General features: G+C 41.9%; 2 protein-coding genes across 3 annotated transcripts in view; one reads left to right on the top strand and one right to left on the bottom strand.

The window, feature by feature from the left end:
• LOC115136716 (cell adhesion molecule 1-like) overlaps positions 1–15076 on the top strand; it is a 206329-nt gene that overhangs the window by 25563 nt on the left and 165690 nt on the right. The window lies entirely within an intron of this gene.
• The window catches only part of LOC135574068 (uncharacterized), a 38788-nt gene continuing 35224 nt past the window's right edge, over positions 11513–15076 (bottom strand). Inside the window, exon 4 of the mRNA XM_065024943.1 lies at positions 11513–11966. Coding sequence (XP_064881015.1) covers positions 11533–11966 — 434 coding nt within the window. The 3' untranslated portion in view covers positions 11513–11532. The remainder of the gene's footprint in view (positions 11967–15076) is intronic.

Below are 15076 nucleotides of genomic sequence, written 5' to 3'. Positions count from 1 at the left end.
ATTTGATGTAAATAGTTATTACTTAGAAACTGTGAGTGATTTGTGTTGCTTTGTGGTCATGAATCGATTAGCTTGACTAATCAATAACTTTTAAGTAGCATTTAAATTCAAGGGTGGGTTTTTAAAAATATTTTCTTTCTCTACGTGTTTTAATTGGCTGCCCTCCAGGCCAAATCATTTGAACCACTTCACATTTAGGCTTTTCTTTCTCCAGTAAATGTTTGGTGACAAACAAACATGACTGAATGTCTTATCACAGCGTCACTTCATCCATTAAAAACAAAATACTGGGTTATTTTACACTATGTATGTACAGATTCAAATGAGGAATTATGTATAAACACACTATTAGTGTGATGGATGGCATGGATGGTATTCCTTGTCCAGCCATTATGCATAATTATGTCTAATGATTCCCCAGATTGGGGCAGACACCAGACACAGACAAAATGCATGTTTGTTTTTTGTCTCCTGCCATCGTTCTTTGTGTGGGTAAGTCACCTCTGAATATTCATCACTTCTCATGTCATCAACACCGACTCTGCAATCTGCAGCAATACATCTCAGACGGTCATCCTCTTCAGACTCTACACATTACAGTACATTCTCAGCCCCAGGCCAGCCCAGCTATCAGACATTTACAATGTCATAATTATGGAGCATTAAGCCATCATTCTGACATATCAGCCAGACACGATATGCATAACGGCTGCGAAGGCCTGGTTCATTTACTCTGTCTTCAGATTGTCAGAATGGCCTTTAAGAGAAGGTTGTGTTTCTCTTTGGATGTAATTAGAATCTGTATTTATGGAACCAATCAAGCTTTCAGTCAGAAGAAGAGGGGCCCATTTGAAGGTGACACCAGGAAACATCAGGCCCATATTGCAGACATTTAGTGTCAGCAGCCTTTTAGATGGGCCATCTCCTTCTCTCACAGCCTTTTAAATCATCATCAATCCAGCCAATTGCCTGTTAGTTCATATGACATGTAGCCTTTATGGATCCCACTAATACAGCAGCACTCACAGGCCCCTAGAGTGACATTGACTCTGCCAGGGTGTCTGTGGTTTCTTCTACACCCACAGCAGAGCAGTGACGTTCATGTCTGTGGTGCTGCTTGTTATATTGACTTGTACTCTTGAGTGTTAGCTTGGTCGTGATGCTGCCTATTGCTTACTGTGTTACATTTTGGGATGTTTCCTGTTCAACCTGTCAGAGGTACTCTCTGTTACCTGCTAGTTGATTGGTCTTTGAGTCTTTGTCAGCCGGTCTGAGTGGCTGCTTGTTAGCCTCTGTTTTCCGCTGCTCTCTGGCTGCTCCCCTTCTCATTGTGATTGTTCACTCCTCTTGAATCTCTCTGGCAGTGGAGTGTATTCATGGATGCAAATGGAAGCCAGGCTTCCCCAAAAAATGGACAGAGAAAAAAACATAAAATAATTCATATTTCGTCTCTGTGTTTTATCATTTTTCTTCAATTTGCAAGAGGCTGAATGTATTTCACCGGAGAAAGCATCCGAGCAAGCAAAACAGCCCCCCCCGTCTCTCTACGTGTAGGCCATCTATCTGATGCTGTCTGGTTCAAAAGAGTGTAACATTGTTGCCAGCCATAGCATTGAATGCAAGGGAAGCCAGTGAGCATTTGGCCTCCCTTGATAAAAAAGTATAAAATAATAGCCAAATCAGCATTGAACTAAACTGAGTGAGCTTAACTGTGAATGGTCCGGGCGCAAGAAGAAAAGTGTCAAGGGAAGCCAGTTTTGATTTGGCTTCACTCCTATCACATTGCATCAAGAGAAATACCAAATTGACAGAAACAACTTGAAATATTGCATCTCATTGTCTTGTTGTCCTTCGGTGGCTAGCTAGCTAGCTAAAATTGTTCCTTTCATAAATTAGCAATGGATGGAGATAGAGATTTGGACTTGTGGTTTTACTTAATTCTCCGTACTGGCCAATGATTATAACGGTGATTCTGATCCAACCATTAATTCATACATTTGTCCCTGGACTGAGAGGATTGAGGTTCAATATGTAGCTAGATATAGAAGGCTAATGTTAACCAGCTAATGTTGCCCATGACAGGAACTTAGGCTAGCAAGCAAGCATTTTAGCCAGGTAGCCTAGGACAACAAAAAATAAAAGAGTGTACTGTATGACAGAGTCATAGACCGTTTTGTCAACATGAAAGAGAGGAGGATGGCATTGACATTTCTCTACAAGTAGGGTGAGTCAACAAGTTTCTATCTACTTGCACAAATGCACAAATGCACGCACACACACACACACACACACGCACATATACACAAATCTGAACCATGGACAGCCACATCATATTTAGCTTATGTTGAATGGACTAAATCGTTTTGGGTATCTTTTAGTTGTCACTGTATTAGACTAAGCAGAGGTGATTTGATGATGTTGAAGTGTTGAAGTTGAAATGGTGCTGGAATAGTGGAGGCAGCATCTGTTTTCTTTGCCACAGGCGATAACTCTGTTGTTCTAAATCAATAGTGGTTTAGAAGTCTGAAAATGACAGAAACATTCAATTAACTTGCTTTGTTACACGCAATATGCTATGTGGACTTCACCAGACAGCGGTTGCTCTCCAGTTTTGTGATGAAATGAAGGTGTGGTTTAATTTATTCTGCCACTGTGTCTTCTTATTGTCTTGGCCTTAGGCCTATATATCATGGTCACAAGGCATATGATCTAGCAGGTTATAAAGCAAACAACTCAATTATCACAACACATAGGTTGTAATATGGCTTTTGTTTCTGGCTTCCCCAGTGATTTTACCCACGCACCGCTACTGCTCTATGGGTGGTGCCCTGCCATGCCACAGGGAACAGAGAGGGTGACTGGTCTACTATAACCTCTAATTATACACTCTTCTAATTCACTGGAAATGGATGAACAGAAACCCTCTTATCCCCTTCTCTCTCCTTCCCTCCACTTCCTGGTGTTGCTTGGCCAGGGCCAATGTGGCTCCTATGGGGCAGATGTGGGTCTGGTCCCAGTAGGTCTTATATCATGCCTGGGCTGGATTGTCCTGGATTGCCCCCCCTCCGCCAAAAGCACAGACCAACCCCATGTATCAATCACAGGCTATTCTTAAAGCCCATCTCTTTCTAATGATTAATCCACTTCAGTTTGATTTAGAAATGATCAAAGGCAAGGCATCAAAGCACTTTATGAAGGTAATTACTCACTCATTAGCCATATGTTTGACAAGTAAACCCTCCCTGGCATTGGATAGCACTCTATTAATCAGAAAGAGATCTGACAAAAGGAGAGGGGAGCTATGAAATATACATCCTGTCCTTTCTGCCTGTCAGAGAATCTGTGAAATTATATAACTGATGAATTATTGAGCGAGCTGTCATAAAATAGCATGATTTTCACTTGATGTATGATGTACTTGGACTATGTTTTGGGTCAACTTCAGACTGGTTCAAATCTTTGTCACCATATTTCATCCATAGCCTCTGTTCTGTGTTGGGGTCTTCAGAATCAATCTAGGACATGCGAAGGGGAATATTTTTTCCGGTGAAAGTCCCCTGGTGTCAACATCTACAGCTTGTTATCACCAAATAACAACCTAAATAGATGATGTTAGCCGGCATCTAAACATGAACATGATATCCTCCGTGTTATGAAGACAGCCAGTCCCCCTCTCTGACACCACCACCCCATATTGCAGGCAGATCTCCCCAGGCAGTGAGGACAAGACAGGACAGAGGAGGATAAATTACACCCACAAAGCCCAGCCTCTCCCCCATGCCTTCATTTTCACCAGCAATTAATCAGCCATCACTAGAGAGCTCCTATGTCAGGCCCAGGATTTTATTAGGGATGTCCTTTATGGGTCTTAATGAGACTTATGTCTTCCTTGAGTATTTCATTTGCAGCACACTGGCTGGCTGCTGTAACCTTGAGGTGAAGAGCTTTTCCACTAAAGTAAAGCAGCTCAGCCTTCTCCTTCAGGATATTCCTTTCAAGATGTTCTGACTGCATGGCTGGTTGTGTGTTTTAATTAGAGAAAGTCTTGTGTCTCTGAGGTGGCTAATTATAGCTGCAATTAATCAGACCCTCATTTCATTTAGTTTATTTCCACATTCGTCCACATTTCAATTAAATCTAAGATTTAAACTTTGCCCCGTAATTATTTTGTACGCTGAGAAAATCTCAGAAATAAACTGTCATGTACAGTATGTTTAATGCTAATTGAGTATGTGGAGGGGTGGAATCAGTCAGAGATGACAGCTGTGCAGCTCGCCTGTCAAATCTTGAGGTTTCTGAACTAAACTGCTCAAGGCCCCATACAGAACAGACTTAAAACCTTGTATGAAAGCTGAATAACAGATGAGCAGGTATCATATCGCTGCTCACAGCTCATTTCTCTCTGTAGAACAGATCTGCTAGCTCTCTTTAATTACTTCTAGCTCCTAGCAGCTCCTATTAACTCACAGACAGACCAGACCGGACACCAGACAATTTTTTAAGAAAACCCTCATAGAGGAAATTAAAATATTTTTTCCCTCGTTGGCTATTTTCTTCTTCTTTTATGAACTTCTGTTTATTACCGTTTGTATATTATTACACGATTCTTAAAACCTGACGTATAGTCTATTTTTTTTCTCTGGCCCCTGAGCAGTACCAATTACAATGGCAGTAGAGATACTTTGTGAAGGAGGGGTCTCTAACCCGTTACCACAGGGCTCTCTAGGGAGAGGGGAAAGGGCTGGGAGGCCATCTGTTTGCATTTTTAAATTATGGTGCAGCACTTTGCCCATATGTGCAACAGACAGAGTCATATGATGGTCAAAACAAGGACGGTATAGGCAGTTCTATAGGGAATACTGTAGATGTAGGGAATAGATTACCAGGTTGCATTGATTCAAGGTCAGGTTGTTTGCTAACAAAGTCAGTAACGAGGTCAGTCGAAAGGCATTCTGTGGCCGATAGGTGAGGAACACCCACAATAGTTTACCATACTATTCATTTATTCATACTACCATACCATACCATTCATTTACCATACCATGCCATTCATTTACCAGACCATGCCATACCATTAATTTACCATACCATGCCATTCATTTACCATACCATGCCATACCATTCATTTACCATACCATGCCATTCATTTACCAGACCATGCCATACCATTAATTTACCATACCATGCCATACCATTCATTTACCATGTCATGCCATTCATTTACCATACCATGCCATTCATTTACCATACCATGCCATACCATTCATTTACCATACCATGCCATACCATTTATTTACCATACCATGCCATACCATTAATTCACCATACCATTAATTTACCTTACCATGCCATACCATTCATTTACCATACCATGCCATACCATTCATTTACCATACCATTCATTTACCATACCATGCCATACCATTAATTTATCATACCATGCCATATCATTCATTTACCATACCATTCATTTACCATACCATGCCATACCATTCATTTACCATGTCATGCCATTCATTTACCATACCATGCCATACCATTTATTTACCATACCATGCCATACCATTAATTCACCATACCATTAATTTACCTTACCATGCCATGCCATACCATTCATTTATCATACCATGCCATACCATTCATTTACCATACCATACCATTTATTTACCATACCATGCCATATCATTCATTTACCATATCATTCATTTACCATACCATGCCATATCATTCATTTACCATACCATACCATGCCATACCATTCATTTACCATGTCATGCCATTCATTTACCATACCATGCCATACCATTTATTTACCATGCCATACCATTAATTCACCATACCATTAATTTACCTTACCATGCCATACCATTCATTTATCATACCATGCCATACCATTCATTTACCATACCATACCATTTATTTACCATACCATGCCATATCATTCATTTACCATACCATGCCATACCATTCATTTATCATACCATGCCATACCATTCATTTACCATACCATGCCATACCATTCATTTACCATACCCTACCATTTATTTTCCATACCATGCCATACCATTCATTTACCATACCATTCATTTACCATACCATGCCATACCATTTATTTACCATACCATGCCATATCATTCATTTACCATACCATTCATTTACCATGCCATACCATTAATTTATCATACCATGCCATACCATTAATTTACCATACCATGCCATACCATTCATTTACCATACCCTACCATTTATTTTCCATACCATGCCATACCATTCATTTACCATACCATTCATTTACCATACCATACCATTTATTTTCCATACCATGACATACCATTCATTTACCACACCATTCATTTACCATACCATTCATTTGCCATACAATTATTTTGGTGATGTATGTAGTAGAGTTTCAGTTATGTCATAGGTGAAATTGTAACAAGACATAAAATGCTTGAAATACAGACATTTTTAAAAGCACCTGCTAATACACTGGATCAGTCTTCAATTTCAGAAGTAAAACCATTTCTGATAATACACTGGCTTTCTCTTCAATTTACAAAGTATAACACTTTCTTAGAATTATTGTAAACCATTAAACCACCCTATGGTACCTCTTCAAGCCACACTAATGTTTGAAAAATGGCCACTCTTTTTTTCTCCCACTTAATTCTTCTCACTCTAGACTTGAGTCTCCCCTGATCATTACACACAAGTCTCACTGTAGACATGTTACTGACTTTATTCTGGGCAGATAGTGAGTGTTTTGCTTCAACAATTAACACAACACTCTCTAGAATCCTATGGTCTACAGACCGTTGTTCATTCACAACTTAACGTTTGAGTTTCAAAGTCAACACTTAAAACCTTTAAAGCCATTTACAACTTAAATAACACAGGCAACCTTAAAACTGAAACATACAATGTGTTGCAAGATTCGAAGAGAACGAGTATGTTTGCAGCAGAGCAGCCCACCAGCTGCCCGAGCAGAAATAGCAGGCTATCATTATGGTTGTGCTAAGGGGAACCACCCTGTGTTTTAGTTCACAGTGGAGGTCATGTGGTGATCAGTGGGTGTGGTGATCAGTGGGTGTGGTGATCAGTGGGTGTGTCTTTATGGCTTTTCGTTAGAAAAACAGACTAAATTAGGCCTTTATGATACAGCCATACACACCCTTCTGAAATCTGCTACTTCAGACAAGAAAGTCTTAATGTTTTTTTGCTTTTTTAAATCTGTCTCAGAGAAAATCTAGTTTTTTGACACTGTTAATTGCATTGACATAACATGATGACATTCACAGGCAAATACATTTGCTTTGTACATTGTTCATGTGTTTCTAGTTAATTTTGGGGACAAGATCTGTTAAAAGAGGTGATAGTAGTTAACAAGATCAATGGAGCTGAAACCTTTGTTGTCTCTCAGCTTTATGCTCAGATGTAGGTTTGTCTGGAACGGGTTCCACAGCAGATGATTCAGTAGTGTCCTTACATGATGCAATGCTCTGCAATTCAATATTCCTTTGAACTTGGCCTTTTATGTCAGTCTACCAAATGCTCCTTTTTTTGTTATTGTTGTAATACAGCTCTTTGGTTCATTACTAGTGATGGACGTCATCAAAGCTATTGACGGGCAGCTCAGAGGAAGAGAAAAATAGGTCATTTTTTCACTTTTGTTTCAAATCCATCATTATATTTAGCCAATAACACAAGTTATGGTGAAAGCTTTCAGTATAATTGCCTCATGTTCCACGAGCTGAACGGTCTCCGAATGGTCGAAAATGATGATTTGTTTTGCTGCCAGTCAAAAACCATCCGTTATATCATATGGCTTCTCGTATGATTTACTCTCCCTTCTATAAAACCTGATCCCAATCGCCAATACATCATCCAGTGAATCATCCCCAGAGTTTGGTCTCTGCTTTAACAGTGCGAGCGTGATCCTCATCCCCACAGAGGGAAACTTGGCTGCCATATTCTCTGATAGAGTGCTGATGAATTTCTGGAACGAGTTCCACAAGTGCCTCGTTTCCCAATGTGGGAGCCATAGTGAAATTTTTATGGCTGTGATAAAGGAAAACCCTTATCAGAGGAAATGATGAAATCTCTGTGAAGGAGTTCCTTGTGCTTTTGGGTCTGTTAGGGATACTGGAATGAGCCCTGACCCCCTCTAACCTATCTTGTCTCATGTCTGTTAAAGGCCTGCTCTTCATTCATGTGTTGTATCAGTGCTATAGAGGGGAAGCTCCCAGAGGGTAACCCACATTGAGATGGGGTGATATCATCTCCTGCTTCCTTAGGGCTGTCTATGTGTTAGACATTGGCCGTGTTTATCTATGGACTTGTTGATGAGCCTCCATAGAGCTCTTGAGTGTTCATCTGTAAGATTCCTTAGAGGTCTGGTTGGACTAGACTAGCCAACACTGTGGCTCCCTTAACCCCAGTCAGTCAGTCTGGGTCCAGCCAGGTTATTTACTTCCTCATTCTTCTCCCCTGGTTGTATCCAGCCATCCCCTTTAACAGCCCTGGCCCTTTAATAGCCTGTAGGGCCCCATTCTCAAAAAGGCCTTAAATCGGACTGCTGTCCACTACAGCTTCATATCGACCCCACTGGACCTGGAATGAGCATGTTCTTAGTATGTGCTTTATCTCCACTGGCTTTATGTTTAAACCAATTCGCTTCATGAGTCCTGTCTCATGGTGGGCATTCTATTTACCACATGTTAGGAGGTTATCACTGGGCTAATGTGACAAGGACTAGTTTCAGTTATGATGATGATTCTCATTTGAAGAATGGGCTGTATTTCTTCAGAGATGCTGTTTGATTAGCAGAACCTTTGGAGGGGAGAGGGGGTGGAGATGGTAAATTATTAGGCTAGTGCTGTGAAGCGAGATTTGAAAAACACCAGACATTTTATTAAAGCTGCCCTCGGTAGTCTCCTGTCTGCTTTCCTCCCCATTGGTGGCTTTAGTTGAATTGCATACAAAACCGCGGCTGAAACAGCACGAGCATACAAAATCTAACAACTGTCGTGTGATCACTGTAATGCCAAAAATGCTGAGTGCCTGTCTTCTTTTTGTTCATTTTGCACTTTTGTAAATCCTACTTCCATCGTAAAGAATTCCTCTAAATTGCTTTTGCAAAAACACTTACATTTTGATGCTAAAACTTTTTCAGTTCACACTTTTACTCGAGGCAGAGTTCACACATCCACGGCTTTTATAATTTTTTTATAAATGTACACTCTGAACAGAACACACGTCTCCCACTCCTTTCACACCTCCTTGGATATGTCGTGTATTATAGCACAGGATGCCCATAGCTTTGTAAAGTATTCCCTTACGCTCCACTCCGTTCACACCTCCTTGGATATGTCGTGTATTATAGCACAGGATGCCCATAGCTTTGTAAAGTATTCCCTTACGCTCCACTCCTTTCACACCTCCTTGGATATGTCGTGTATTATAGCACAGGATGCCCATAGCTTTGTAAAGTATTCCCTTACGCTCCACTCCGTTCACACCTCCTTGGATATGTTGTGTATTATAGCACAGGATGCCCATAGCTTTGTAAAGTATTCCCTTACGCTCCACTCCTTTCACACCTACTTGGATATGTCGTGTATTATAGCACAGGATGCCCATAGCTTTGTAAAGTATTCCCTTACGCTCCACTCCGTTCACACCTCCTTGGATATGTCGTGTATTATAGCACAGGATGCCCATAGCTTTGTAAAGTATTCCCTTACGCTCCACTCCTTTCACACCTCCTTGGATATGTCGTGTATTATAGCACAGGATGCCCATAGCTTTGTAAAGTATTCCCTTACGCTCCACTCCGTTCACACCTCCTTGGATATGTTGTGTATTATAGCACAGGATGCCCATAGCTTTGTAAAGTATTCCCTTACGCTCCACTCCTTTCACACCTACTTGGATATGTCGTGTATTATAGCACAGGATGCCCATAGCTTTGTAAAGTATTCCCTTACGCTCCACTCCGTTCACACCTCCTTGGATATGTTGTGTATTATAGCACAGGATGCCCATAGCTTTGTAAAGTATTCCCTTACGCTCCACTCCTTTCACACCTCCTTGGATATGTCGTGTATTATAGCACAGGATGCCCATAGCTTTGTAAAGTATTCCCTTACGCTCCACTCCTTTCACACCTCCTTGGATATGTCGTGTATTATAGCACAGGATGCCCATAGCTTTGTAAAGTATTCCCTTACGCTCCACTCCTTTCACACCTCCTTGGATATGTCGTGTATTATAGCACAGGATGCCCATAGCTTTGTAAAGTATTCCCTTACGCTCCACTCCGTTCACACCTCCTTGGATATGTTGTGTATTATAGCACAGGATGCCCATAGCTTTGTAAAGTATTCCCTTACGCTCCACTCCTTTCACACCTCCTTGGATATGTCGTGTATTATAGCACAGGATGCCCATAGCTTTGTAAAGTATTCCCTTACGCTCCACTCCTTTCACACCTCCTTGGATATGTCGTGTATTATAGCACAGGATGCCCATAGCTTTGTAAAGTATTCCCTTACGCTCCACTCCTTTCACACCTCCTTGGATATGTTGTGTATTATAGCACAGGATGCCCATAGCTTTGTAAAGTATTCCCTTACGCTCCACTCCTTCTGAATCATCTTATGTCATATTCAGCCTGCGCCTCCCTTTGGATTCTAAATCAAAGAATCACATCGTTTGCACAATGACATTTCTACCTCACTTCTCACCGCCAATGATTATCTTGTTTAAGGTATATCATCTGGAAAATATACTGCCCTATTTGAATAGTAATGATTCCACCAAATATGTTTTGCAGCGACACAATTTTATATTATTTTATTGTTTTTTTATCTTCTTTATCTTTTTTATCCTCCACCTGTGAATATGACCTTTATTATGTATATAAATTGTGACTGTGTGTATGTACATGTCACATCATTGTCCTCTGATGTTCATGTGTATTTCAATGTGTGTGTTTGTGTGTGTGTGTGTGTGTGTGTGTGTGTGTGTGTGTGTGTGTGTGTGTGTGCGTGCGTGCGTGCGTGCGTGCGTGCGTGCGTGTGTGTGTGAAAGAGAGAGAGAGAATGGCTCTGCGGGTTAGCCCTCTCCTGCAACGATAATGGCCTGTAGCTCCTGTTACTCTCTCCCAGGCTGTGATGAAGATGGCCAAGTGGAGGTCAGTCACCCCTCTCTTCTGTTACCACAAAAAGCTTTCCACAGCCATTGTGTTCCTCTAGGGCTCTTAGTGAAGCACAAACTGATGTGTGTGTCGTCCCTTTTGCAAAGTGAAATGAAATGTACTTCTTAGTGAGTTTCAAGCCTCCAAATCTGGCCTCCCCTGCTAATGCTTGCCTAACTACATTTACATTACATTACATTTAAGTCATTTAGCAGACGCTCTTATCCAGAGCGACTTACAAATTGGTGCTTTCACCTTATGACATCCAGTGGAACAGCCACTTTACAATAGTGCATCTAGGTCTTTTAAGGGGGGGGGAGAAGGATTACTTTATCCTATCCTAGGTATTCCTTAAAGAGGTGGGGTTTCAGGTGTCTCCGGAAGGTGGTGATTGACTCCGCTGTCCTGGCGTCGTGAGGGAGTTTGTTCCACCATTGGGGGGCCAGAGCAGCGAACAGTTTTGACTGGGCTGAGCGGGAACTGTACTTCCTCAGTGGTAGGGAGGCGAGCAGGCCAGAGGTGGATGAACGCAGTGCCCTTGTTTGGGTGTAGGGCCTGATCAGAGCCTGGAGGTACTGAGGTGCCGTTCCCCTCACAGCTCCGTAGGCAAGCACCATGGTCTTGTAGCGGATGCGAGCTTCAACTGGAAGCCAGTGGAGAGAGCGGAGGAGCGGGGTGACGTGAGAGAACTTGGGAAGGTTGAACACCAGACGGGCTGCGGCGTTCTGGATGAGTTGTAGGGGTTTAATGGCACAGGCAGTGCCATTAACTATGATGCTGGTTCAGACTTGGACCACAGACAAAGTTAACCATGATTTTTAAATAACTCAAATCACTGCATATCAGTGCAAGAGGCATCAGTGCAATCCCTGGTTTGAATCTAGGGTAGGCCGTCATTGTAAATAAGAATTTGTTCTTAACTGACTTGCCTGGTTAAATATATATCTATATTTATAATACACCCATTATGGGAGAGTGGTTAAAGTAGTCACCAACAGAAATACACTACCACCAACACTGTGTTGACTGATCTCCACTGACAGGCTAATTAGGTGATATTAATATGCAATTAAGATTATTTTGCCGTGCATGCCGCCTTACTGCTCCAAAGATAAGTGGTACCGCTGCCGTCCTCCTCAGTGATGTGTCAAAATAAATAATATATTCCCTCCCCGCTCTCTGTATCTTTTTCTGCTGGCTCGAATTGCCTGAGCGCGTCAGACAGATGGTTATCACTCGGTTTCAAAGTCGGGGAGTAAAACTAGCTATTGCTGCCGCCAACTCCAGTCTTTTGTCCCACTGAGTCGTGCTGTTTCGAAAGCAGTCCCATGTTAATTGCCTTAATGAAAGAGTACAACAAAAGGGATGTGCTTCCTGCTTACTGCTCAGCGCATCAGGCTGCCTCTGCGCTGCTCCTCTCCGTATCCTCTCCGGCCCCAGCCTTCTGCACTCCACTGCTGCTGCCTGCAGGCTGCTAGAGACCAGAGTCCTGAGAGGTAGAGGGATGAATAAGGCCTTTATGGAGATGAAGAAGTGTAATGGCACACTCTCCTATGGAACAGTAGCTCTCTCTTCGTCTTTTATCAGAGACATGAAAGGCAGACAATAAGCCTCTCTGCTATCAACAATATGGTGCCATTTGAGGCAGATTATCCCTCTGTTTAAAGTGGAGAAAACAAAAGAGAAAAAGACAAAGGATGCGGCTGAGAGTTGAGAGCCAAGGTTTCTACTCCCCTGAGGAAATCCTCCCATGCTGTTTTATCTTATTTCCTGACTCTCATCTGCCAAAGTGCCCGCTCATATTTATCTGAGGGTACATTTAGCGCTCATCCTCATCCCAATTATAGCTATTTCAAGGCCTTCTAACGAGTACCTTAATGCGCACTCCTAATGTAGTTACCCTACCTAAATGTCCACTAATGGTTACCTTAATGTACTCCAAAAGTTATCATAATGCCCACTGATACGGATCTGAGGTCCCACTCAAAGTACTCTCAGTAAAGAGGCCTCTCCTGTTGCTAAACTGCTGGTGGAATTGTATGTATGTTGTCAGAGCCAGAGAGTCAGTGGCATGGTGCCATGCTGATGTTACAGTGGCACAAAAAAGTATTTAGTCAGCCACCAATTGTGCAAGTTCTCCCCTTAAAAAGATGAGAGAGGCCTGTAATTTTCATCTTAGGTACACTTCAACTATGACAGACAAAATGAAAAAAAAAATCCAGAAAATCACATTATATAGGATTTTTAATGAATTAATTTTCAAATGATGGTGGAAAATAAGTATTTGGTCAATAAGAAAAGTTTATCTCAATACTTGTTGTATACCCTTTGTTGGCAATGACAGAGGTCAAACGTTTTCTGTAAGTCTTCACAAGGTTTTCACACACTGTTGCTGGTATTTTGGCCCATTCCTCCATGCAGATCTCCTCTAGAGCAGTGATGTTTTGGGGCTGTTGCTGGGCAACACGGACTTTCAACTCCCTCCAAAGATTTTCTATGGGGTTGAGATCTGGAGACTGGCTAGGCTAGGCCACTCCAGGACCTTGAAATGCTTCTTACGAAGCCACTCCTTTGTTGCCCGGGCGGTGTGTTTTGGATCATTGTCATGCTGAAAGACCCAGCCACGTTTCATCTTCAATGCCCTTGCTGATGGAAGGAGGTTTTCACTCAAAATCTCACGATACATGGCCCCATTCATTCTTTCCTTTACACGGATCAGTCGTCCTGGTCCCTTTGCAGAAAAACAGCCCCAAAGCATGATGTTCCACCCCCATGCTTCACAGTAGGTATGGTGTTCTTTGGATGCAACTCAGCATTCTTTTTCCTCCAAACACGACGAGTTGAGTTTTTACCAAAAAGTTCTATATTAGTTTAATCTGACCATATGACATTCTCCCAATTTTCTTCTGGATCATCCAAATGCTCTCTAGCAAACGTCAGACGGGCCTGGACATGTACTGGCTTAAGCAGGGGGACACGTCTGGCACTGCAGGATTTGAGTCCCTGGCGGCGTAATGTGTTACTGATGGTAGGCTTTGTTACTTTGGTCCCAGCTCTCTGCAGATCATTCACTAGGTCCCCCCATGTGGTTCTGGGATTTTTGCTCACCGTTCTTGTGATCATTTTGACCCCACGGGGTGAGATCTTGCGTGGAGCCCCAGATCGAGGGAGATTATCAGTGGTCTTGTATGTCTTCCATTTCCTAATAATTGCTCCCACAGTTGATTTCTTCAAACCAAGCTGCTTACCTATTGCAGATTCAGTCTTCCCAGCCTGGTGCAGGTCTACAATTTTGTCTCTGGTGTCCTTTGACAGCTCTTTGGTCTTGGCCATAGTGGAGTTTGGAGTGTGACTGTTTGAGGTTGTGGACAGGTGTCTTTTATACTGATAACAAGTTCAAACAGGTGCCATTAATACAGGTAACGAGTGGAGGACAGAGGAGCCTCTTAAGAAGTTACAGGTCTGTGAGAGCCAGAAATCTTGCTTGTTTGTCGGTGACCAAGTACTTATTTTCCACCATAATTTGCAAATAAATTCATTAAAAATCCTACAATGGGATTTTCTGAATTTTTATTTCTCATTTTGTCTGTCATAGTTGAAGTGTACCAATGATGAAAATTACAGGCCTCGCTCATCTTTTTGAGAGGAGAGTAGTGCCAGGGTGTTCTATGGTACAGACAAAATGGGGGAAACAACAGAGGACAATAGAGAGAACATACTGTACACACACACAGAAAGAGAACAGTCAAATTATGTGGTGATGTGGCATGAGAAGGGGAAGGATGATGATGATTATTATGATGATGATGATGATGTTATATGTAATATGACATAACATGTATAATTTGTTTGTCAAGGAATCATGTGTTCAGTTGGCAT

The sequence above is a fragment of the Oncorhynchus nerka genome, linkage group LG11, assembly GCF_034236695.1.
Source record: "Oncorhynchus nerka isolate Pitt River linkage group LG11, Oner_Uvic_2.0, whole genome shotgun sequence".
Taxonomy (NCBI): Eukaryota; Metazoa; Chordata; class Actinopteri; order Salmoniformes; family Salmonidae; genus Oncorhynchus; species Oncorhynchus nerka.
Note: the sequence above shows the minus strand (reverse complement) of the source record. Positions and strands in the feature narration are given on the sequence as shown.